Source organism: Colossoma macropomum, unplaced genomic scaffold, assembly GCF_904425465.1.
Source record: "Colossoma macropomum unplaced genomic scaffold, Colossoma_macropomum, whole genome shotgun sequence".
Lineage (NCBI taxonomy): Eukaryota > Metazoa > Chordata > Actinopteri > Characiformes > Serrasalmidae > Colossoma > Colossoma macropomum.
The window spans coordinates 39,666,328-39,692,921 of NW_023494790.1; the positions used below are offsets into that span (position 1 = coordinate 39,666,328).

The following is a 26,594-nucleotide window of genomic DNA, read 5'->3' on the forward strand; positions in this document are numbered from 1 at the left end:
AGAAATGTCCATATATGTCAATTATTCTTTATTTCATTAATTTTTGGAGGACAGCACTAACTGCTAATTCGGGTTCCGTAAGCTAACAAACAGTTGGCTAGCATTGCAATATGTGATATGGGGGGAGAGGGAGGACCACCCTACCCACCCAGAGAGAGAGAGGACAGCTATGATCTCTGATTCGCGGCTGTGGATGGCTGTGGCATCACTGCGGATCACACAACTTCTACAAATCTTTCTCCACACCATTGGACACCACACCGAAGGCAATAAGCGCACTGTAAAAACATAAGATGCCTCAAATATTCAATAGGATTCTCAAAATTAAAAAACATTTTAGGTCCCTCAAAGAACTTTCCAATATAGTGGAGCTATGGAGGAACCACTGGAGGTCAACAAGCTCTTAAAGAAACCTCTTTTTCCACAATAGCTATAAAATGCAATCTTTGTCTTTGTAGATGAGCGAGCAAGTCAGCATTTACAAAAGTGTGTTAATTGTGTTGGTAGGATTGTTTGATATAAAGAAAACTGCAGTTGTCCGTTTTATCTCAGCACGGCCGTCTTTGCAGCGAGATGTGGATTGTTTTTCACAGCAGGGAGGTCCTCACCCCTCCCCTTCCACCCCTCATTGCTCGCTAGCAGCTCAACATCTCACACACAGAGTGAAGACAGAATCCTTGTTGGTGTGAATTATGGAGAACAAATATTTTATGTCATTACATTAATTTGAAATATACATGTATATTTTAATTTCCATTACGATGGCTGAATGGCCACTAGGGGGCACTGCAGACAGAGGTTAACTATCTCACTGGAACCAAGCACCCTGCTATATCTCTAGGATAGCTATCTTCAGTTCATCAGAGAACTGGCCTCGGTTCCCGGGGGCTCCTTAAATGGTTCTAGGCATTTGGAGTGCTGAAGAACCCCAAAGGGAGCGCAAGAATTATCCGTTCATTTTTACAGTGTGTGACGCCCTCAGTCAAAGCTGCAACATGATTGGTCTTCCTTAAACCCTGGTTGCTGCTCCTGTTTTTAGCTATGTGACATAGTTTAGTCCATGTTTCTAGATAACAGTGAGTCATACAGCATCAGGAACCACATAATCAAGTCTATTAGAGACACTGAACAACTCCACGTAATGTCTACAGCGCAAAAATAGCCTTTTTGTTTACTATCCGAAACCACCAGTGAACCTACACGTCTTCTGAGATTTATATGGAATGTTGATTAAGGTTGAAATAGTGCTCAGAATAAGTTTAATGTACCCTGGATTTAAAATCTTACATCTAAAAAAATCTTACATCTAAAACTATTGTATTGTTTTAGAGGTGGACGTCTGGTTCCTATCACCACCACTGTGAACAATTCTGACTTGTAAGTTGCTCTGAAACCATTCTTTGTTTACATCTTAACCACTTAATTATGCAGAAATTCTGAAAAAAAAATGGTGGAGTTTCCCTTTAAGAGATGATACTCTTTGTTTGAGATGAATGAATATTATCAGCCTTGCTGATGTAATGCGTGAACACTGAGTGAGCCAGGCTTGCAGCAGGCGCAGGGGGTTCATTAGAGGATTACAATGAGCTCCATAATGAATATGTGTGCAGACCCCTCTGTGACACTGGCTGCTGTTTCGGAGCCCGTGGCAGCAGCAGTAGGATGGTCTGTGTTTCTATGGCTGTGAGTCTGAGGCGTGGAACACTGAGTAGAACGGTATTTATCTTCCTCGTAATTGTGGTGTTGAGCTGTCTGTCATTTGCTCTCCCTCATTATGGCGTCTGAGTGTGCCTGAGTGTGCGTGCTGCGGTTGTGTGGAGGCCCACAGACGTCCCCCAGCAAACACTGCCCGCCTGAGAGCTCAGCAGAACAGCCCTCGTTCTCCACTGTCTGCCCCGAGCTCGCTTCTGCAGGAACAGCAACCTGTCAATGGGGGGATACACCCTACACTACACACACACACACACACACACACACACATACACGCTCATTGTCCATCTTATCAGCTCCACTTACTATATAGGTGCACTTTGTAGTTCTACAGTTACAGACTGTAGTCCATCTGTTTCTCTGATACTTTGTTAGCCCCCTTTTACCCTGTTCTTCAGTGGTCAGGACCCCCATGGACCCCCCAGAGCAGGTATTTGGGTGGTGGATCATTCTCAGCACTGCAGTAACACTGACATGGTGGTGGTGTGTTAGTGTGTGTCGTGCTGGTGCGAGTGGATCAGACACAGCAGATTTTGTGACATTCTTTTAATTTGTGTATAATTTGCAAAAACAAGAAGAAAATGTACCAGTATCTTTCTGTTTTTGTCTGCATGGGAAATGTATCCATCCTGAAACTCTGCGACAAAATGAACCTAATTTAGCTTGAGAAAAAGTTGCTGGCAAATCCAACCGTGACTGGGCCTTAACACTTGTGTGAATGCATTCAAATCCTCCTCGCAGCAATGTTCCATCATCTAGTGTAAAGCCTTCCCAGAAAAGTAAAGGCTGTTACTGCGGCAAAGGGAGACAAACGCACTATCGATACAGAAGAAATGCTGGATGAGCGTATAATCTTTTGTGCAGGCATGTGGCACAATCAGTCTCTGTGACGGCCAGTTCTGCTGCCTCAGCTCCTGTTCGACGTCAAATCGGCCATGAACACCACCGTTTTGGTCAGGCACGTCTGTAAGTGGAACCACAAAAGCCGACCCCGACCGAGGGCTATGAAAGGTATTACCTAAAAGCGTGGAGCTGGTGTTTGTCCTGGCTGAGGACCATTTTCCCTCTTAAGGTAGCGCTGAGCGAAGTATTTGTGGTTTGTGTGACTGAGTGTAAATGCATGTGCAGGAAGTTCTCACGTGTGATTCAGCAACGCTGTACCGAATAACCAGCCCACAGACAGAAGCTGGTTGTCATGGAGACAGATGACCCCTGTGACCTCTGTGTCAGAAACAGCCTCCAGTTTATGGAGAGGGTGACCGTTCTGCGAGCTCCATACCTTCAGTACACACAGCGATGTGATTTATGCACTGGAGCGCTCTCAGCATGGTGTTATACACAAAGCAAAACCTTTTCCCATCATTAACTTTACTGAGAAAACACTGTTGCCATGGAAGTCCAGTCTGGGATCAATCCAGGCTTATTACATACTAAGACTTATTACTCAGTGACTACAGGGACTTCAGTGCAAACTGGCTGAGTTATTCTGAAGTGTGCCATTAAACTCTGAACCTGCTGGTGCGTCGTGGCCATTTAAGGGGTTAAAGGCCCAAAAACCTGACATTAACATTTACTCTCATCCTACAGCCCTGCTGAAAGAACCAGCACTGACCGGCATGCATTTCACGCTGGTCTAAGCTGGTTTATGCTGGTTTATGGTGGTCTGGTGCTTGTTTAGCTGGTCATTCAGCATGGTCATGCTAGCTGACCAGCGCAGATGGGAGTTTTAGTCAGAGCCAGTTTATGAGGAGTCTGGCTGCTTCCTATTTCCCCCATTATATCAAAAAACAGGACAGCTAAACAGCAGAGGGCACCCATGAGCGAGTCCTCAATGAATGGGAGTGAACGGAACTCAACGGCTAAAAACAAAAAGTTAAAATAGTTTCTAATCACTGAACCAGAACTTTCCTTTAGTTCTAGACAGTAGAAGGATGGATTTCTAAAAAAGCAAAGAAAACGCACCTGTATGTTTCCTTTTTTATACAGCAAACAGGTTTTGGGGCAGCAGGACGCTAACACTACTGCTACTGAGTGCTGATTGGTTGGTGAGCGGAGCAGCTCATTGGCTGTTCATGCTCACAGACGTCATGAATGTAATAATATATAATATATATAATTATATATATAATAATATATAATTCGAGTTTAAAAGCTCTTAAAAATATAACAACAGTGTTAAAATGTTTTATGCTGCTCTGTGTTCAGTAACTAAATGTATTCTTTTACATTAAAAATGTTTAAGCATTTCTAAACTATGACTTTTGCTCAAATCAGCCCATTCATTTTGGACTCACTCAGGAGCGCCCTCTAGTGTCTGAGAAACCCCAGAAGACATTGCAGAGTGGAAATTCTCCTCTCTACAAGTTCTCTGCTTTAGTTTTGCAATAGTGATCTGAGGTCCGAATGAAAAATGATTGGTTTAGAGAGATAACCAATCAAATTGTTGAGGAGGCAGAGGGACCAAAAGAAAAAAAAAACATCCCCAGCAGTGGGAAATTGCAGCTGTGCGGCTGGGAAATTTGGATAAACTTTCGGCAAAGGTAAGCATTTTTAATTTTTATTTCTTATTTATTTATTATGTGGGTTTATCTTGTTGAGCTATATTGAATCAAGTGAGTGCACCTTTATTAGGCTAGCTGGGTTAGCTACTCAACCTCAAAGTTAACAGTAGTTTCACTAATGTCAGCAGCAATTTGAATTATGTTCGTTTGCCAACACAATTTACAGACTGATATAGCCTAACTAGTTCAATCTGATGTGTGACCAACAAGCTTGCATTTGAGAGCTTAGCTAGATTTGCTATTTATAATGGCAGTCAAAAATCCCATAGTGTTGACTTGTTAACACTGTTGAGATGTTAGCTGTTTGTTTGTATGCATTAGCATGCTAAGCAGCCTTAATTTTTTGGGAGTGAGCTGTTTGAGTAGCATAGCCATATAGCTAGCTCATTAGCTCATATCTTGCTACACAGTGTTGGTCTATTGAGGAGAGCTGCTTTTGGGGCAGGAGTGCTGCTTATTAGGATATTGCATGGACAGAAATGCTCTTGGGGCAAGAGAACTGTACTATTAAGACAAATCATGCTTACTTAAGCATTGTCTGAATGAGCATTTCACTGTAAATGTAAGAAGCTTGGCACAACTTTGAACCTTCATAGAGTTGGACATCCTGCCAAATTCAGCATCTGGGCAAGAAGGGTGAGGTGAGACGGAGTCCTGTGCCGAGATTGGAGAACCTGTTGCACAGACAGCCATCTCTGCAGCACTGCATAAATCAGGCCTCCATGGCAGAGTGGCAAGACAGAAGCCACTGTTGAGTAAAAGGCGTAAGAAGCCCACCTGGAGTTTGCTGTACAGCATATCAAGGACGGCTCTGTTGAGATGACAGTTGAACTCTTTGGACAAACAGCAAGCACTAAGTTTCCTATCCGGTGTGGTCCAGAGGAGGATGGGTTCCCCTTTTGAGTCTTGGTTCCTCTCAGTGGTTCTTCCTCTTGCTCTTAGGGAGTTTTTCCTTGCCACTGTCGCCACTGGCGACGCTCATGGGGGCTCAGACCTGGATTTTTCTGTAAAGCTGCTTTGTGACAACACCTGCTGTAAAAAGCGCTATAGAAATAAACTTAACTTGACTAAGTCTGTCAAAAAAAATACTGCACAGCATCCTGCTAATACCGTCCCTACAGTGAAACATGGTGGTGACAGCTTCATACTATGGGGTGCTTCTCAGCAGCAGGGACAGGGAGACTGGCATGGATTGAGAAAGAACTGAGGATTTTTTTCATCCTTGAAGAACACCTCCTCCAGAGCACACGGAAACTCAGACTAGGGCAATACTTTGCCTTTCAATGCAACAATGACCCAAAGCATACAGCCAAAACAATGCTGGAGTGGCTTCGGGGCAAGTCTGAATGTCCTTGAGTGGCCAGATTTAAACCCCATCAAACATCTATGGAGAGACCTGAAGATGGCAGCTCACAGTTGCTCACCATCCAATGTGTGGCACTTGAGAGGATCTGCCATAAAGAATGGGACAAACTGCCCAAATCCAGGTGTCCAGAGACGCTGTAGAGACAACTTGCAGACTTGCAGCTGTAACAGCTGCCAAAGGGGCTTTTACAAAGTATTGAATGAAGGGTCTGAATACTTTTGTGAATAAAGGATTTCAGATTTTGATTTTTTAATTTATTTTCAAAAACTACTAACATGTTTTCAGTTCATCATTGTGGGAGATTGAGTGTAGATTAATGGGTAAAATGTCCATTCATAATTAAATCCATAACACATAAAGGGCTCCGAAGTCTTTCTGAATCCACTGTATGTGTTTAGAGTTCCTGACTGGTCCCTGTTAAAAGACTAACAATGCAGCAAATGTTTCTCGTGTGCTTTAGAGACATCAGGCATTTGTGGTATCTGTCACAAGATGGTGTCTAGGACGAACAAGTCAAGTGGTGCAAATAAAATAATAAACAAAAGTAAAAGGTTATTTAATTTAGTATTAAAGGAGCATTTTATACATTAACTGAACATTCTCCAATTCCAGCCTTGTAAGCTTTGCCAGTGTTTTGTGTTTTTCCTCAGTCTAATAAACAACATTCAATTTGTTAATTGGTTAAGGATTAAAATTATGCATTTTGGAGAAGTGAAAACAAAACAAAGCTTGAGCTGCAGCCCTTCAGGACTGGAATTGGACAATTGATGATCTAACCATTTCAAGTTATTTTTTCAGAAAAATGCTCTACTTAGGGCTGGGAGATAAAACAATAACAATAATTATTGTGATATAAATAGAAATATAAGAAATGTTCGATAAATGTTTGATGTAATAGAGCATTCTCACACTTCCACGTTTAGCGACAGCCCTGGTGGCGTTCTCTACTGCAAGGAAAGCGACGCTACTCTGCTGAGAGTCGTTGGCTGTAGGTTAGGGAACAAGCCCTGTGACCGGAAGGTTGCCGGTTCGATCTCCTGAGCTGACAGGACATGACTGAAGTGCCCTTGAGCAAGACACCTAACCCCCAACTGCTCCCTGGGCGCTGTGGATAGAGGTGCCTACAGCTCCAGGCAAGTGTGCTCACTGCCCCCTAGTGTGTGTGTTCACTAGAGTGTATGTTGGTGTTTCACTGCACGGATGAATTAAATGCGGATGTCTAATTTATCTGAGGACAAGCACAGTTGGTCAATGGTTCAATGGTATGAGTCGCCAAATATACTTTGGCAACGTCTAAAACGTGGAGTTTTATATATTCCCTGTTTGAGTGGAGCGATCGGTGATCTGCTCTCCTGTAACCGAGTGCGAGAATTCTTTTATTTTCCCCTCAGGAGAAAAGAGGAGATTAACATCAGCATCTCACTGTGAGACGTTCTGGTGATGAAGGAGAAAAGCGTGAGTTCTCCTTCTGCACTGACAGACCGCTGAGAGGGTTCTGTGATCTAGAACAGAGCTGTATAAGAGAACAATGAGATCTCACACTGTTCTTATGGAGGTGTTACTCAGCTGAGGCTGGGCTGAGACGAGTCAGACTCTAAAGAGTTCATCCACATGCGGGACCACATTTTGATCAAAGTGAGAAAATCTGAGTTTTATGACAGATTAGTGAAATGTTCCACTGTTTGGTGAGTGTTTGTCGTGTTCTGACCATAAAGGATGGTATAACACGACAATTAACCACTCAGGAGCAAAAATCAGCCTTCAAACTTGAAAGACATAACGATTTGACATTTATCGCGATATGTATCGATATCGACTGATATTTTATCGTGATAACATTTTTGGCCATATCGCCCAGCTCTAGCTCTACTTGTTCAGCAAATATCTATGCAAAATATCTTACTGTAAATCAAGAGGATGTGTCTTAATTACAAATGAAGTGAACTTTGGAATCAGTGGGCTTTCAGCAACATTGGAGTATTGTTAGTGCAACTTTTCAGATATTTATGTTTTGGAGATGAAATCGTATGAGCACAACATCTGTTTTGGCACACATTCATAACATCCCAAAACTGTTGTAAACGACCTGCATAAACATGAAAGGTGTACAGTCCTACCCACAATTATTGGCACCCCTGGTAAAGAAAGGTTATCAGAAATTCACCTTCTGGTAGATTTTTTTTCTCACACTGAAAAAATTAGAACAATTTAACCTTTAATTGAAGTAAATTTATTCTGAGATTGAAAAAATCTTTCCTCCAGAATTATTTTAACAAAACTGCATTTACCACAATTATTGGCACCCCTGCTTTTAATACTTTGTACAACCTCCCTTTGCCAATAAATAGAAAAAACAGCACTTAGTCTTCTCCTATAACGTCTTTTACATAGTACTATCCAAAATACATTGAAACGACATTAAACTAAGATAATACAGTGATTATTGTAATTTTTAACGGAGAAAATTCTCACATTTGTGGGTTTCTTTGGTCTCTTGCTCTCCATCTCGCTGGTTTTTTTCTTTTTTTTCTCATATCACTCGGTTTGGAGTCTCTGAAAAACCTCCGTTTGGAGAGTTGTGTGGCCCCAACACTTCACCCTCCCCCTCTATCTCAACAAGAACCGGGACACCCTACCCCTAGACGTGAACGTGCAAAAGGGAGGGGTAGGGCTGAGTGGTAGGGGTGAGGGGTGAAATGGGACTGGGCCTTAGTCTTGACAGCATAAAAGAAGTCATCAGTGTTGATTCCCTTGATTCGTCCAGTGTCTTCCAGGTCAGCCATGTAACTTAAAATAAACAGAATCAGTCAGTACAAATGGAAATCAGTCAAAGTAGCAGCAAATAATTAATAATGAGTCAAAGAACAATGTAAGTTTTTTAAGACAGTAGTAAATGATACAATAAAAAACGTTTTTACCAGTAATATTTCTGAACATCCTCACACAGCAAACGAAGGAGCTGATCGAGCCCTCTGTCAGTGTTTCCCTTTAGGAGCTGATATTTCATTGTGAGAAAGAATCTATGGAAGAAAGATTAGCAAATTACCACAGCCACAGTAAATATATTTGAAATATAATGTCAGTTATGTTTTAAGGCACTTTATGACCAATAACATTTGACTGATTAATTGATTAGTTTAGTACTGTCAGTTAAAGGGAAGATCATCCACAGATCTTGAGTTTGAATCCTAGTGAAGCTGTAGTCCTTCAGGAGAAAGCCCTTAAAAGGACATTCCGGCCAGACAACGAGAAACCCCTTACAATGATGTATCGAAGTTTTAGTCCCCAAAGAAAACTTATTATTTCAGATTTTCCACTATTTTCCATCATCAACATTCCATATAAACTCAGAAGACTCGTGTAGGTTCACTGGTGGTTCTGGATAGTAAATAAAATGTCTATATTTGTGTTGTCGTCATGGCGACCCCTGGTTCCTATCACCACCACTGTAAAGACATCTGAACCATTTCATTCCAAACCACTCTGAATCTCTCTGATTACATCTCAAATCCTGAATTATACAGAATTCTTTTAATTCTTGGAGAGATCTGAGAATTTCTGCCTTGTTTTCTGTTCTTTCTGGTTTGAGATTGTATAATTCGGCCTTTTATACTGAGATATTTAGATTATGGATGATTGTTCTTCCCTATACCACAGAGACAGCCTAAAACTTATATTATCCAGCTATTATTATCTTGTCCAAGTATATGGACAGTGCTAACCTGAAAAAACACTAAAAAGCCATTTAATGGATATGGGTTATTATCCTTTCCCCACACAACAGAGACGTTCCACAGTCCAGGTTTATGTGGAACTAAAGCTCTACCTGTCTGAGGTGAGGTTTGTACAGGGTGCAGGAGAGGGCCGCTGACCCGCCGTTGGAGGCTGCATTCTGCAGCCGCAGCAGGGCCAGGTACTCTCTGCAGCTGAGCAGCAGTGCAGGAGCTCTAGCCAGGCTCAGCAGCAGTGAGAAGTTACCCTGCTCGAGGATACGTCCAGTCTGAACGTTGGGGAACCTCAGCGGGACGGTCTTCACACAGCGCTCAGAGGAGATGTCCCATATCTTCAGGACCTGCAAGGAGAGGCCAGAGGCCATCAAAGGCCTGGAGTAGACAGTGATGTGGGCACTACTGCATTAAGACTAAGATTAGATTAAAAGTGACCCTTATTAGTCCCACAACAGGGAAATCTCACCTCTGCATTTTAACCCGTGCAGCGGAACACCACATACACACTAGTGAACACACACTAGGAGGCCTTGAGCACACTTGCCCGGAGCAGTGGGCAGCCCTATCCACAGCGGCCAGGGAGCAGTTGGGGGTTAGGTGTCTTGCTCAAGGGCACTTCAGTCACATACTGTTGGCTCAGGGGATCAAACCAGCGACCTTTCCGGTCACAAGGCTGGTTCCCTAACCTCCAGCCCACGACTGCTCCAAGCATGCCCCATGCTCATACTCTCAGATGCTTTGAGCATGTGGACCCAACTCTAACTTATCTGCATGTATCTCCTAACTCCTCTCCATCTCACCTCTACACTCTCAAAAAAGATGGTTCTTCAAGGGTTCTTTAGTAAAGAAAATGGTTCTATATGGAGGCATGAACACTCAAAGGACCTTTTACATGATTGAAGGGTTCTTTGCATCGTGAAAGGGTTCTTCAGTTTGCTGGAGAATGTGTTGTAGGTGGTTTTATACAGCACCAAAAAGGGTTCCACTATTGTTACAAGCCAAAGAACCCCTTTTTTGTATTATACAGAACCCTTTTTGCTAAGAGTGTTTGCAAAGGTTGTAGATCATATTAATCTAATTTCTCACTGTAAAAATTTAGGTAGAATTATTTTAGCATTCACAACAATCATTTTATTTCACCAAGTATTTTACACATATGAGGACTTTGTGAGCATTTAGACAACTGTGCATGTACAACTTGACACCCCTGTCGAATTACAACTATGCAACTTTTATAGTTCTATTTATTCGTTTTGATAACTAGAAAACATAAAATGCACCATAACTTTATCACATGGCACATTTTATGTTTCATTTTTCCCTCCAATGTTTTTAATTTAGTAAATAAACAGTAATTGTTTATCAAAATGTGCAGAAATAAAATGAAACTTTTGAATACAACTGTGTGCGCTGTGAGGAGTAAGAGCCACAGTATGGGTTGAAGGTGCAATATATCCACTGTGGTTAATGAGCTACAGCTCTGGGGAAAAATCTGCCAGCATGTCTAGTTTGATGTCGCTGAGTCTTCTACCCAATACAGCTACAATAAGGGACAAGGAAACTTCCACTGTGTGGGTGTAAATGACTTCATTTAAGTTCAGCCATTTTCCCCCTTAAATCATATGTAGTCGATCAGCCAAGATCTTAATCCGAAGTTTGCTTCTTTAGATTAGCACTGGAGCTAAAAAGCTAATGTAGCTAACACGTAATGGAAGCTTACAGGCACCTGTTAGCATGGTGCTAACTGCATGCCTAAATGTTTTTTCCTTAAACCATGTGGAGTTGTTCAGTAATCTCTAATAGACTCGGTAATTTGCTTTGTAACACTGTATGACACACTGTTATCTATAAAAAGGGCTAAAGCCTGAATTTTGTCCAAACTTTTGTCCACTTCACAAGTTAGTTGTTCCACTATGCCTATAATCAGCCATTCATTGCAGGCTACATTAGCTTCATAGCTCTGGCGTGAAACTAAAGCAAACTTCAAATGCCAAACTAAAAAAAGCAAACTTCCAATGCCAAACGACAAATGTCTACATTTGGGGTTAGGGGTTGGCAAGAGACTGTGGAAATTGGTCAAACTATCACTTTAAGAGTTATAAACCATTTATAACACATACAGCTCCACAGCCTTACTATTGGGGTTCCCCAGGGCTCTGTTCTTGGGCCATGTCTGTTTCCTTTGGGCACTAAGTCACTGGAAAGTGTCAGTAAGGGAAAAAATGGGTTTGACTTTTTTGCTGTTTAAGGTGGAGCAGTACTCACAGCATCCTTTGAATAGCTGAAGATCTTGCCCAGATCCTGGTGGATGGCCACGTCCACTACTGTTGTTCTGTGACCACGTAGCACAGCTACAGGCCGAGAGGTAACATAACGGTCCCATATCCTTAGATCAGGGTCCAGCCCCGCAGTGACCAGCAGACCGAGTGACCAGCTTATGTCAAAGCACCGGACTCCCTAAAAAGAACAAGTGGCATGTAAGTGAATGTGGGTAATCCTGGCCCTGGTCAGAAAAAGGTCAGTAGTTGCTGCTTTAAAGTGCCTCAGAATGCACAGCTTCCTTTTTAATTGTGTAATGGGCGAGACAGTCGTTCTCACAGCTTACCAATTCAAGGGCTGTTGTACCTCCACTTTGACTTCTGGAATTAGGCTGTCTAGACAAACTTGTTACCATATTAAAAAATAAGGGATTGCAAAACAGTTTAATAGTCTTTTTCAACGTATTTCCAATTTAAACGACTCAAGTGAGGCACTTTATTAGAAACCAAACACACCCTTTGGGAAACCACAATAGCAAATCGAAAACACCACCACCCATCTGAGTCATGAGTGCATATTTAGCTTCAAAGCTAAAGTGACAACCCTTCTCCACAGCTAAAGGACGAGGACTGAGTCTGGACTTTGATCCACAAGTGAAGCAGTCTGTGAACTTTTCCAGTGGAAGCTACTGCAGCCATAATAAATACTGTATAACAGGATTTAAAACGCAGCCCAGGAGGGCAGGTTTAAAGAATGAACAGAATACTAACCTCAGTGGCGTCCATCTCTGGAACAGGTCCACTAGTGGTGTTGAACTACACCCAGGGGTGTCATGCCCATACAGGCTGGGGAGGCACGTGCCACACCAGCTTTTTAATATCTGTACTTTTTACACATTTTTTTTACTATAACTTTTTATAATATGTAGCTATGATCATTTTATATTATGAGTCAGATTTATTCTTCTAATTATGTTGTAGATCATAGCCCAGAACGTCTCACACTCCCTTTCCCTGCGGTATTGGGTTCGTCCAAAAGTTACTGGAAGATTCTCAGTAGCAGGTACAGACACACTCAGCACTCTGTGGTCATCAGTGTTGAGCGGCTAATGAAAGGTGTTGCTGAAGTAGTCAATAGCACATCAATCCCAATTTCAAATGTGTGAAAATGAAATGCAATTGGTCACACACCCTTTGGGCAATTGAGAAATATAGGCATAGTTTACTTTGTAAGATAGTTGGCTCTGGCTAGAACTGGCTAAAGTTAGTAGCCGTCCCTCAGTCCGGCTCTCTAGCCTTCTAGCTTGCTAGCTAGTCGTGACTTGTGATAGCACAGCACTGTATTTAGGCTAATGGTGATGATGGATCTTTCAAGAAGGCTGAGCAGTTGGGAAAATAGGTAACTACTACCACAAGGATTTAGAGTTTCTCTGCTCTGACTCATGATGTACCAATTGAAAATGATCCAGTCACGATTGTTCTCTTTGTGGTATTTAGGAAGATAGAGCTGCTCTCCCATTGGTTAGGACTTCAGGAGCTGGACTGAAGGCCTTACATGTTAGATTAAGTACCAACATTATTAGGAAGTGACAGAGGAACCAATCAACCATGCCTTTTTGTGACAGAACCATTTCAGGACATTCTAGATACGTCACTGACTGTGAAAATGAATCGCAGTCTAAGCAGGTTCTGGTTAGTTGTTAGTACAGGGCGGGTGTTTCTAATAAAGTGGTCAGCGAGTGTAAGTACAGGGTGGGTGTTTCTAATAAAGTGGCCAGTAAGTGTAAGTACAGGGTGGGTGTTTCTAATAAAGTGGCCAGTGAGTGTAAGTGCAGGGTGGGTGTTTCTAATAAAGTGGTCAGTGAGTGTAAGTACATGGTGGGTGTTTCTAATAAAGTGGCCAGCAAGTGTAAGTACAGGGTGGGTGTTTCTAATAAAGTGGCCAGTGAGTGTAAGTACAGTGTGGGTGTTTCTAATAAAGTGGCCAGTGAGTGTAAGTACAGGGTGGGTGTTACTAATAAAGTGGCCAGTGAGTGTAAGTGCAGGGTGGGTGTTTCTAATAAAGTGGCCAGTGAGTGTAAGTACAGGGTGGGTGTTTCTAATAAAGTGGCCAGTGAGTGTAAGTACATGGTGGGTGTTTCTAATAAAGTGGCCAGTGAGTGTAAGTACAGGGTGGGTGTTTCTAATAAAGTGGCCAGTGAGTGTAAGTACAGGGTGGGTGTAAATGGATGGTGAGTTTATACTGCATTGCATCAAACGGAGGACTGTGCATATGTGCATATATATATATATATATATATTTATATATATATATATTTATATATATATTTATATATATACACACACACGTTTATGTTTTTTTTTATGTTGATGTTTTGATGTTTTGATGTGCTTTAAGTAAACAATGGCCAGTTCAGGTTTTAGCAAAATGTGTTTTAAAAAATGAAAAAACCTTTTTAGTTCACAGATTCATTAAGATTTTTTAATATGGCCCTTTTAGTGGCTGAGTTTGACACCCCTGATCTAATCAATCCTTCTTTAAGTTAAATCAAGAATACAGATGACAGAATTGAGCAAATCCACAACACGGCTGAAGCTCTTCTAACCAGCTCACAACCGTCACACAACGACCTTATATATTTTTTTTTTACTGTATTTGTTTATTTGTACTGCGTTTTTTCTAATGTTATGCAATATTTCAAAAGCAAAAGCACTTATTACCCAGATAAACAGTGTTTGTGTTTTGTAATGTGTTTTTCTTGGCCTCTAACATCGATATTTTATGTAGTTAAATAGGTTCCAGAAGAACACACTTTGTTCATCTTCTCGTGTTCCCATAGCAACATCATCTGTGAATTTTCACAGCAGTCAGACAGATGTTTCTCCAGATTCACTCTAAAGACTGTTTTTATACCGTAAAAGTAACTTTTCCCATCATCAGTGTTTGTGATAGTGTTTGTGGTTAGTGAGCTGTACAGAATTCACTCATATATTATGTTAATCTCCTCTCGGTGTGTAATATAGCAGCATTTAGAAGCTGATAAACAGCTCACAGTGAGAGCCAGACAGGCTAAAGTACGGCCTCCACACGGGGCAGAGGGGTGGTTTAAAGGGGAACTCCAAAATTTCTCCATAGTTAGATGCTTAAACTGTAAACCATTCATGCAGAGTGGTTTGGTGTGAAACACTCCGTTCTAGAGAAACTTACCGAGTCAGAACTGTTCACAGTGGTGGTGATAGGAACCAGACGTCCACCTCTAAAAGCTCCCTCACAGAAAGTTCCTACATGAAATGGTTATGAATTCACTGACTGATGACTGAGACACTGTTTTATGATAGTTTAGAGAACTTAAACTCCATTCATGGTGGAGGGATACATGCAGGGCGCTGTGAGGCAAAATAGTCCCCAAAGAAAACTTATTATTTCAGATTTTCCATCATCAACACTCCATATAAACTCAGAAGACTCATGTAGGTTCACTGTAAATAAGACGGCTATATTTCTGTGTTTCAACCAAAATGTGTCCCCTTCAGTCTATATTCACCTTTTCAATTTTCCAAATGTAACTGTCGCTCCTCTGATCCACGTCCATGATGACCACCGAGCTGGCACTGCTCTCTGATGACGTAGCGATGAGATCAGTTCGGGGGTTATATCTGATTCTGTTGATGGCTTCCCTGTGGATCTTTGGGCTTTGCTGGTAAGAGATCAGTGAGGTCTGAACACAGAGGTCCTGTAAGGGTGCAGAGGCAAAACAGCGGTCATCTGATGACTCAGGCATTTTAAAATGATATGCAATTGATGCTGTGCTTGAACTGCCTGTCACTGTTTTTTGAAGGTTGGTCAAAGCATGTAAACATGCTGGCCACTTTATTAGAAACCCCTCCCTTGAAGGTCCAGCTTATTGGTGTACATTTAGAGACTGTAGCACAGATGCTATAGTGGAGTTTGAGCGGATGCCATGACAGACTATGCGGACATGCTGACTTAGTTTTGCAATAAAGGCAACCTGATATAAGGAGATAAAGTGTCCAGTGAGTGGAAGCACAAGGTGGGTGTTTCTAATAAAGTGGCCAGTGAGTGGAAGCACAAGGTGGGTGTTTCTAATAAAGTGGCCAGTGAGTGTAAGTACAGGGTGGGTGTTTCTAATAAAGTGGCCAGTGAGTGTAAGCACAAGGTGGGTGTTTCTAATAAAGTGGCCAGTGAGTGTAAGCACAAGGTGGGTGTTTCTAATAAAGTGGCCAGTGAGTGGAAGTACAGGGCAGGTGTTTCTAATAAAGTGGCCAGTGAGTGTAAGTACAGGGTGGGTGTTTCTAATAAAGTGGCCGGTGAGTGGAAGCACAAGGTGGGTGTTTCTGATAAAGTGGCCAGTGAGTGTAAGCACAGTGTGGGTGTTTCTAATAAGTGGCCAGTGAGTTGGAAGTACAAGGTGGGTGTTTCTAATAAAGTGGCCAGTGAGTGGAAGTACAGGGCGGGTGTTTCTAATAAAGTGGCCAGTGAGTTGGAAGTACAAGGTGGGTGTTTCTAATAAAGTGGCCAGTGAGTTGGAAGTACAGGGCGGGTGTTTCTAATAAACGGATGGTGAGTTTTTATTGCAATGCATCAAACAGATGACCGATGTGCTTACCGACAAAAACACTTGCTGAGGTCCACTTTGGTTGGAAAATGGTGTCTCAAACAAGCCTTTGTGAGGCTGCAGGAACCAAAGCAAATTCACAGCTCCTTTCTCATCCCCCCACATCAGAGCGCACCTCTCTCCTGGAGCCTGGACGAGGGTTTAAGTGCCCGGAAAACAAAGGCAGCTCTTGGTGAGTCAGTCAATAACAGGCTTGCAGAAACTGCTGGGGAGTGTTTATGAGCATTAAACCAAATCTCATTCCAACCGTGGCCAGCATCGGCCGCTTGACCTACCTCGACATTGTACCAGTAACAAAGAGCGGTTGCAACATGACTTAGTCCTGTAAAATCACAGGAAGAAATGGAAAAAAATGACATCACAGTTCAGGACAAGACAGCAAAGCTTCCTTTTGTTAAAATTGTGATTTTTATTAAACATTTGCACAAATGAACTATTTAAAAGGAACAGAAGGACAACAAATAAACTAACTGAACTATCTGATGAAGGTTGCTATCTAATCAGCTACTTGTTATTAGGCAGTTTATGCAGTTACAGTGTGCTGGTTGTTGTTGTTTACAGGTTTTCTATAATTAGTATAAATCTGTCATTTTTAATCATCCTTCTGAAGTTGTTTAGTGTTCTAGAAGTGCTGACGATGCCCATCATACCATCCAACACAGTGCCAAAGTCAGAGACCACCTTTTATTTTTAATATTTCCAGGCAAAATGACCATTACGTACAGTAGTATCAGAAAAATATAGAAAACAAATTTAACCGAAAATCTCACAGAAGCCTCAACAGCTAAATCTACTATCAGCTGTGTGAGTCAGTGTGTCGCTCTTCACCTTTATTCCAGCTTCCGTTCTTTTCAGGAGACTCACTTTCAGTTCCTCAAAGAATCTGCAGACACGCCTCCAAAGTTCAGTCTTAGAAGCTGGTTGATGATTTTCTGAAGTAATCAAACACATTCAGTGGTGTCGAGGTCTGGACTCTGGGGTGGTCAGTCCATCGTTCAGCTTCTTTGTTTGATGTGTCCGTCTCCTTTTCTCAGTGAGGTTCTTCTTGATCAGCTACACATCCTTTCAGACCCACAGCGCTGAGTCGTCTTCTCACAGTGGAAGGATGGACAGAAACACCTGTGGATGTTTTCAGATCTGAAGCAGCTTGATTTTCTCCTCTCTCTCAGAGATAAAAGCTTTAAGTGCTGTTTATCTGATGGGGGCAGTTTTGGGGTCGACCAGCTCTTCCAGGTGGTTGTTAGGAGTCACATTTTCTCTGCAGCTTTTGATCAGTTTTTGGAAACTAATTATTTTCACTTCATCTGTCTCCTTCAAGTCGATTATCTTATATCTAATCTCCTCACAAATATCTCCTGAAAAATGAATCACTTGTACTTTGACCGTAAATTAAGATTTGGTTAAGGCAGCAAACCTGACAAGTGGAACGTCTCGAAACAGGTGCTGGTGGACACGTCAACCAGGTGAATGTTCCGGCTCATGGAGGCCACTGCGATCTTGTGGACGTTGGGCATGTAGACAGCGTCGGTCATCCAGCTCCGGAACTGCCTGCTTGAGCCTCCTTTTTCACCAGCATTCTCACACAACTTAAAAGAACCGTGTGAAAAGCCAGAGGCCCAGGAGTCCCATTAAAGAGAAATTTCACCAATTTTTCAAAATGCCTGCACAATTCAGTCACTGAGATGTAAACAAATTTCTAGGGGTGCTGACAATTGTGGCACACATAGATACGAGAAAAATATGTAATTCATGATGAGATTTAGTTTTTTTCATTGCACTTCAAATAAAGGTTAGGTTTTTGCTAATATATTGAATCAAGATCAGTCAGGATCAGTAATAAAGAGTGTTTTTACAGCCCATAATCTCATAGGGGCGCTAGAAGATATTTGCGCTTTTACAGAGGAGTTTTTCCTTGTTTTTAGCTGAGTTTTGAGATCTGAGGCCTGAACTGAAGACCGAGCTCTAACAGTCCCAGTTCTGTATTACATTCCCACATCTCTCTTCCTCTGCAGAACCAAAGGGTTCTCAGGGCTCTACTCTGCCATTGTTGCATCGCAACACTCGTGAGAACAGTTACGGTATGTTAGTGAGGTTCCTGACAGTGGAAGAATTCGGTTCTATATCTGAATTCTTTGATGGTCAGGTACCTCACTAATATAGATAATGCTAGCTAGCTGACAAAAACTGAGCGAGGCCATAAAATGAATTTGATGAAAAAGAAACTGTAACTGAAAAAGATAAACGTAGTTTATAGCCATAAAAAGATAACGTCTGACTTTATTTCTGTTTATATTTTAGTGTCTGTTTTTACCGTCTACTGCTTTCTACACTTGCAGCTAAGTTACTAATTCAAATTTTATTTTCCACCTTTAATGGTGCAGCAGTTTTATTCTGGTACGTGTACAGGGGCCAGAATGTAAGTGCTGCATGGTGCATGGAGAGGTCAAGGAGAGGACTTTTGTGTGAGAGTGTGTGTGTGTGTGTGTGTGTGTGTGTGTGTGTGTGTGTGTGTGTGTGTGTGTGTGCGTGTCCTAATATGGAAAATAAATAAAATAATAAATAAATTCTTAATGTATGTAACCCCCCATTATCATAGGCACAATGAAAAACATTTGAACAACAATGAAAATAAAAATAAATACTGAAATTAATTTATGTATACATTTGTTTTTTTTTATTGTTTATTATTTTATTTATTTTTCATATTAGCAGACCTTGTCCTCCATAGTGTTTAGAGGTAACTTACATATACTGACCGAGTGTTAACGGCTCCACTGTGACCAAACCCACACTGAGCCTGTTTAAAGTGTTGGTTGCCTGCATATAATGTGAAACGGTGGGAACACGTGGGCCTCAGTGTTGGGAGACCATCCCAGCAATGGGCTGAAAACTTGGCCCACTGCAGCTGCCCATTTTGGGGCCCCAGTCAGTTGTGAAACCGGGGCACATGTGCTACACTACTACTACTATTACTACTAATAACAATAATAGCAATAATAATAATAATAATACATTGTATTTATATGGTGCCTTTTAATGTTTAAACCTACTTTCTTACCTCCAGTGACTCTATGACATGAAGCTGGCTGTTCCAGATGGTGAGAGTTCCCCTTTTACTGACGGTGATGTAACGCAGAGGGGGTGGCTGACTCACTTCCACAATGCGAATAACTGGGAATTGCTGTTGAAACGGGTTTATGATTATATGTCATGAAGAATAATGATTATAGTAAGGATTGTGAAGGCCTGACCTTGTAACGCCGACAGTGGCGTATGACTGGTTCCGAGCTCACGCTGCTGAGTTCGGCCTCGGATGTGTCTTCACTCTGTTTGAGCTGCTGGAGAACGCAGTCGCACAACGTCTGCCACCCAACATGGCCGTCACAGGACGACTCCAGCTACGAATGAGAAGAACACGCCTGTTTAGAGACGTTTGAGATGTTTTGTACGACCATTTTTCAACTTCTCTTTGTATCTGTTTTTGTTGCCTGTAAGACTGATGTAGCCCTGTTCTGATTTGCTGGTAGGAAAAATAAACTTTAGCTGCTCCTCACGGCTGAATGGGTGGGGTAAACTGCTGTAGGCTGAATGGGTGGGGCTAAACTGCTGTAGGCTGAATGGGTGGGGCTAAACTGCTGTAGGCTGAATAGTGGAGCTAAACTGCTGCAGCTGAATGGGTGGAGCTAAACTGCTGTAGGCTGAATGGGCGGGGCTAAACTGCAGTAGGCTGAATGGGTGGGGCTAAACTGCTGTAGGCTGAATGGTGGAGCTAAACTGCTGTAGCTGAATGGGTGGGGCTAAACTGCTGTAGGCTGAATGGGTGGAGCTTAACTGCTGTAGCTGAATGGTGGGGCTAAACTGCTGTAGCTGAATGGGTGGAGCTAAACTGCTGTAGGCTGAATGGGTGGGGCTAAACTGCTGTAGGCTGAATGGGCGGGGCTAAACTGCTGTTGGCTGAAAGGGTGGGACTAAGATAGCTGAGTCAGCTACCTCTCTAAACAGCTCCTCCATCTTCTCATTCCAGGACTCCTCGCCGATCGCAGTGGTCAGAGCCGAGCGGAACTGCTCCAGGCTCAGAGTGTCAGCAGAGTGACCGGTGTTACACGCTCTGACCCTCCTCTGAGAGTGGCCGGTTATAGTTAGCTGCTGGGAGAAGGTGTCGAAGAGGAGCTGTAGATGATGGAGCTGCAGCGAGTCGTGGAAATCAGCACTCCGGTCATCATGACTGGACACCACAATAAAAAATAATAAAACAGAACAGCTAAACAGTTTTATATCAGGATGGCCTCGAAAGTTCATGAGTGAGTTTAATTCTCTGGGTAAAGAGAAAGTGATGTAATATTAACACTATGTAATATTATGTATTATACAACAGTCAGTTTCGGCCATGCGAGCTGATTGGTTGAGAAGTGTTCTAACTGTGCTGTTATTTCACCATAACATCACGGGTTTATTCACAAACACTGTATCACTCCGCTGAGATGCTGTTGCTAAGCAACGAGTTTGACAGCTGTAGGAGACGCTCAAGACATTTGAACGTTTTTACTTCTTACTTTGCCACAAACAGAAAATGGACACTTTTAAGATCACATTTGACCGACAGCCGATTTGGTCAGACTCTGAAGATGAGACGACATTAAATTCCCAAACTGTCATCACCACTGAGCAGCTTTTCAGTCGGCAGCTGAGACAGAAGAACAGCTGAACAACCTGGAATCAGCCAGAAATGAACCCAACACCATTCGCCAAACTAAATGGGCTGTAAGATGCTTTACAGACTGGCTGGAACGAAACAACATTAATAATGATCTGGCAAAAACTGACAAAACTGAGCTGAACCTGATATTGCAGCAGTTTTATGGCTCAGTCAGATTTGGTCAGACTCTGAAGATCAGACTACACGTTTGGTGAATGGTGTTGGGTTCATTTCTGGCTGATTCCAGGTTGTTTAGCTGTTCTTCTGTCACAGCTGCCGACTGAAAAGCTGCTCAGTGGTGATGACAGTTTGGGAATTTAGTGTAAGGAGCTGGAGAACGAACTCCTGGCTGTGCAGCGAGTGGGCGGAGCTCGTTACTCTGACGTAGCAACGAGCTGATCGTTAAGGAACTATAATTTGGTGAAGGAACTGCGAACATTAAAACATATTAAACATATTAAAACATATTCACGGCCCAGTTTATTAATTTATTACTTTATTTATTTAACTGCTGTATTAAAGCAATAGAACACAATAGATGATCTACGGCGACCAAATCACAGCTGTGATGTTATTGGTGATAACACACTCCTCTCGGGTTCTACTCCTTAAATATTCCATAATGTGCTCTCAAACTCAGTGGTGAGCTGTGATGCTTAGCACTGGGCCTTCAGTTTGGGCCATAAATGTCAAAACTCGGTCAAAGCATGAGGAAAAAACCCACCTGAGTGATAATGCTAACTTCTGCTAGCATCCCTATTGGACTCTATTAGTTTGTTAGCACTAAGCTAACGTCGATTCACATGAACACTTTCTGATTGGGCTTCTTATTGGAATTTTACATTCAACTGTGTTGGCTAACATCATTGACTGTGGGGCCCACTGCGCAAAAGTCAGCCATCAATTATTTAATTTCCATTCAAAACAGCCCTTAAGTACAAGTTATTCATTTTTCTGGAGATATTTGTGAGGATTAAATATAAAATAATTAATTTGCATAATGAAGGAGAAAGTCGAAGTGCAAAAAAAGGAGTTTCCAAAACTGGAGTTCAAAAACTGATTAAAAGCTCCACAGAAAATGTGGCTCCTAACAACCACCTGGAAGAGCTGGTCGACCCCAAAACTGCCCCCATCAGATAAACAGCACTTAAAGCTTTCATCTCTGAGAGAGAGGAGAAAATCAAGCTGATCAGATCTGAAAACATCCACAGGTGTTTCTGTCCATCCTTCCACTGTGAGAAGACGACTCAGCGCTGTGGGTCTGAAAGAATGTTGGCGCCATCTAGTGAAGCCCTGAATAATAAAACCAAAACTGAGCTCAACTAAGCTTGTTCAGGTAATCAGATTCAGTGATCCTGATTATGCTGCATCTTTTTCATGATAATTTAAACCTATGATAATTTATGCCCAACCCATAAAACTCAAATCTGTTTTTTTTTTCATCTGTTTCAATAGATTCTGTCTCAATCCACCACCTAACTTAACTTTTTTTTATAACCACCTAAAGAATAAAAGTATCAAGTTTTACAAGACCTGGCAACTGTTTACAGATTATATGAATATCGTGACACCCGACCAGCTGTTTAATATATATATATATATATATATATATATATATGTATATGTTTTTAAATGACATGATATGATGAATCATATATATATATTATACACTTTGTCTCTGTACTTTGAAAAGCAACATAAACTGTATAAAAATATTTTCCTTTCCTTGTTAGTTCACTTTTGTGCTCATGATTCATCATATCATGTCATTTAAAAACTAAATTCTTGTTTTTCTGTAATCTTCCATCAGAGCATAGTGACTTTCACCTTTTCAGATCTTTTAATGATGTCAGCGTGCATATTAATACCAATTATATCATGTTTGATGTCCCCTTTTGGACTTCCCCTTTAAGGCCAGATACATTAGCTGATCCTGCATACACTCTAAAAAGGGGAAATCCACAGATTTTTAAAATCCATTCATTCATGTAAATTCAAAAGAGTGGTTCAGAGCGGTTCAGAGTGGTTTGGTGTGAAACGCTCCGTTCTAGATAAACGTACCGAATTGTTTACAGTGGTGGTGATAGGAACCAGACGTTCACCTCTAAAAGCTCCCTCACAGAAACTTACTATATAGCCTTGTTGCCATGGATACTTCAATATTTCATCTCAGTAAAAAAACATTGATGCAAGAGAAGGACACCCTATTAATTTTCAAATGTATCTGATAAATATATTTACATACATTTATTTTTGTATGGTATATTTCTATGTCTAATATTTCTCCATACATATTAAAATAAATGTATTTTAAAATATATTTGATTAATATGGCAAACTATTCTGAAATACATGTTAGTGTTTGGAATGTATTTCAGCATCGACTCCAGTGTGTTTCAAATGCATTTCAAATATGTAAAAATATATGTTGTGACAAAGTTGTTGTCTGTAGTTAATTAATGTCAATTTATGTAAATTTATGCGAGAAGCTTTAATAAAAGAAGCACCAACACTGTTAAACATTAACGTTCCTCAGCGCTTCTTGGCTTGGGCACATGGGAAAAACCTACAGAACCTTCACATTATGTTCTTCACATTCACAAATCGCATTAATAAACTATGTTCTTGAAAGAACCATTCACTGGTTCTTCTACGCACTTAAAAAAGACGGTTCTTCAAGGTTCTTCTTTGCATCATGGAATTGTTCTTCAGATTGATGGAGAATGTGTTGGACATGGTTCTATATAGAATCTTTTTGAAAAAGGTTCTTCTATTGTAACAAGCTTGACATCGTCACAATAGAAGAAGGTTCAATACAGAACCATATACAACACAGTCTCCATCAATCTGAAGAAACTTTTCATGATGCAAAGAACCCTTTGGACATGCAATGGGTTCTTCGAGTGTTCTTGGTTCTTTACAGATCCATTTTCCTTACTAAAGAACCCTTGAAGAACCCTTTTTTAAGAGTTTTACTTTATAAATTGTGGTAGACCTACTGAACGGTTCTGTTTGGGGTCTCCATCTCACAGACTTCCCGTGGGTCATCTTTGGACATCTCCGCAGCGTCCGTCCCTCAGAACAGTAAATACAGAAGATCTGCCTGTCCTTCAGAGATGTTCTAGATGTTGACCGTTCTTCTGGTCACAGCACCGCTGGACGCAGCTCTACAGAAGCTTCTATGATTCTAAACACTCACAACCACAAACTATTCATGCAGCTTCTCTCTGGCTTCTGCTCAGAGCTTCTGCTTCTCCCTCCAGGCTGAGCGTTCCTGAACCCTGTGACTCAAACAGGAGGGACAGAACGGTCAAGCTTCCGGATTAATCATCCATCAATCACCCTGGCAACAACAGAGAGTCCACCAGCGTCAACACCGCACTCGTTAAAGGCTGTTTGTCACACGTATTGACCCGAAAAACTCCAGCACCACTGCTGTGTCTGATCCACTCAGACCAGCGCAACACACACTAACACACCACCACCCTGTCAGTGTTACTGCAGTGCTGAGAATGATCCACCACCCAAATAGTACCTGCTCTGTGAGGGTCCATGGGGGTCCTGACCACTGAAGAACAGGGTAAAAGGGGGCTAACAAAGTATGCAGAGAAACAGATGGACTACAGTCTGTAACTGTAGAACTACAAAGTGCACCTATATAGTAAGTGGAGCTGATAAAATGGACAATGAGCGTAGAAACAAGGAGGTGGTCAGAATGTTATGCCTGACCGGTGTATGTTCTTCACAGAAAATGAGCAAAGGCCAAGGAATCTGAGGTTGAAATAATAATAAATCACACCATTTTTTCTTTCAGTAAACATTGAAAACGTGTCCCACGGACCTGAACACCACACAGGGGGGTAAATACTGTCTGTTTTGTAAAGATAACTGTATTCTGAACTCATAAACACAGATCATTTCTGTATTCTCAATATGTTCTCCTCATGCTTGTATTCCATTACATCCTGGTCCTCATTAAGATCCTGTAAAGATCTTCTACGTGACAGTTGATGAAAGCTTTAGTGATTTTCTCCTGGATGATTCACTCAGAAAAAGTAAAGCAGTAAAAAAGGTGGAGAGCTCTGAGGAAACATCTCTGCAGCAGGTTTCAGTGGATCATCCTGATTGGTTGAAATAGCCTTGCAGGAGGTTAACTGAGTAAATGTTGCACTAAGAGAAGCTTAATGATCGACCATGAATGACTTCAGGCCACACAGGTCGTTACAGTGAAGCTGAGAAAAGCCAGAACTGGAGACGTTTATCAATACAAACCATGGACATCGTCTTCATAAGTGCACAGGTACTGTTATGTTTGATTAGACAGGAAAAAGGCCACAGAACGTGATGATAGTTCAGCATCAGCTCAGGTGAAAAGACAATGATGCTGGAGCAGCTGGAGGTAAAACACAACGAACAGCAACAAGAGCAATGAGAGGAGTCAGGAGAAACATTATTATTATTATTACACTCGCCATTTAATTTTTTGATGAAATGTTCACATTTACAATTATTCACAGTAAAATTTGGACTTTCTTAAATTTGATATCAGTAGTCCCATGAACGACTGAATTTAATGATCAATTAAAAAGGCTAAACTGAATGATAAGTGATAAAAATTATGCATTTTTTAGCCGTACAGTTTTACTGATTGGAGTTCACAGAATATTTGGACCAAAGTTTATTTAATATTTCAGATACGGACAATAAGGGTTTATTGATTTAATTACTGCCGTTTCCTTATTTACCTATTTATTAAGTGTTTTGCATGACTTCTGAGTCTCTTTTTCTTGTTCGTAAATGTGCTGCTGTTTCATCACTATGTGACAATGTTTACACATACTCCTGTGTGAAGCACCAATATAAAATAAACTTATGTAAAATTAGTCATTAATATCCATAATATAAAAGTATTATTATTATTATTATTATTATTATTATTGTTATTACTACTACTACAAGAGAATATTAGTTTTCTAAGAGGCATGTTGCTGTAGCATTACATTTCCCAGTATTCCTAGTTCCCAACAAGCTCCTCTTTTTTGGTGTGTAATTTTGCTGTCATTTAATAACATTGTAACAATGTTTACATAAACTCCTGTGTTAAGCACTTTGTGATTGTGTTATTAATGATAATAATAATAATAATACAAAACAACAACACAACGACAATAATAATAAATATAGCTGCAAGCGGCGATTTGCGGGGTCCAAGCTTGCTTTGCAAGTTCGTCCAACATTGTTTTTTTGGCCACGACCCTCTGCGGGTGCATGTCAGTAAGGATTCATATATGAACTTTAATCTTCATTGAAAAATTTTAAGGCTTTCAAGTGCAGCCTTTTGTGTTAAAATGCTTCAGTGAATGGATCTTATCTTTCATATGTTCACAGTATGACAGACTTTACATCAAAACGTGTTTTTTTTGGTCTACTTATTGGAAATGGAAATAAGTCGTGGCCACGCATTATTTTTATTTATTCAGGATGTCGCCAGCGGGGCTCCTTAACTTTATTCTCAAAGTCTACTGTTTTTATTTTTATTAAGAGTGGCCCTAAAACGCCGTCGTAGGAATCAGAGTCCTCTGGTGGAATCTGTTCTTACGGTAGAACTACATTTCCCAGAATTCCCGGGGTCCGGCAG

The 26,594-nt window shown here is 41.2% G+C and overlaps 1 protein-coding gene across 1 annotated transcript in view; it reads right to left on the reverse strand.

The window, feature by feature from the left end:
* Positions 1-24,455, reverse strand: part of LOC118808783 (WD repeat-containing protein on Y chromosome) — a 30,777-nt gene extending 6,322 nt beyond the window's left edge. The window contains 14 exon segments of the mRNA XM_036571660.1: positions 1,806-1,835; positions 1,838-1,944; positions 2,850-2,989; positions 7,061-7,150; positions 9,464-9,709; positions 11,631-11,822; positions 15,169-15,357; positions 16,252-16,389; positions 16,536-16,582; positions 17,675-17,846; positions 19,319-19,441; positions 19,512-19,658; positions 20,251-20,485; positions 23,956-24,455. Of these exon segments, the coding sequence (XP_036427553.1) occupies positions 1,806-1,835; positions 1,838-1,944; positions 2,850-2,989; positions 7,061-7,150; positions 9,464-9,709; positions 11,631-11,822; positions 15,169-15,357; positions 16,252-16,389; positions 16,536-16,582; positions 17,675-17,846; positions 19,319-19,441; positions 19,512-19,658; positions 20,251-20,485; positions 23,956-24,014 (1,915 nt within the window). The 5' untranslated portion in view covers positions 24,015-24,455.
* Positions 24,456-26,594: the final 2,139 nt, after the last annotated feature.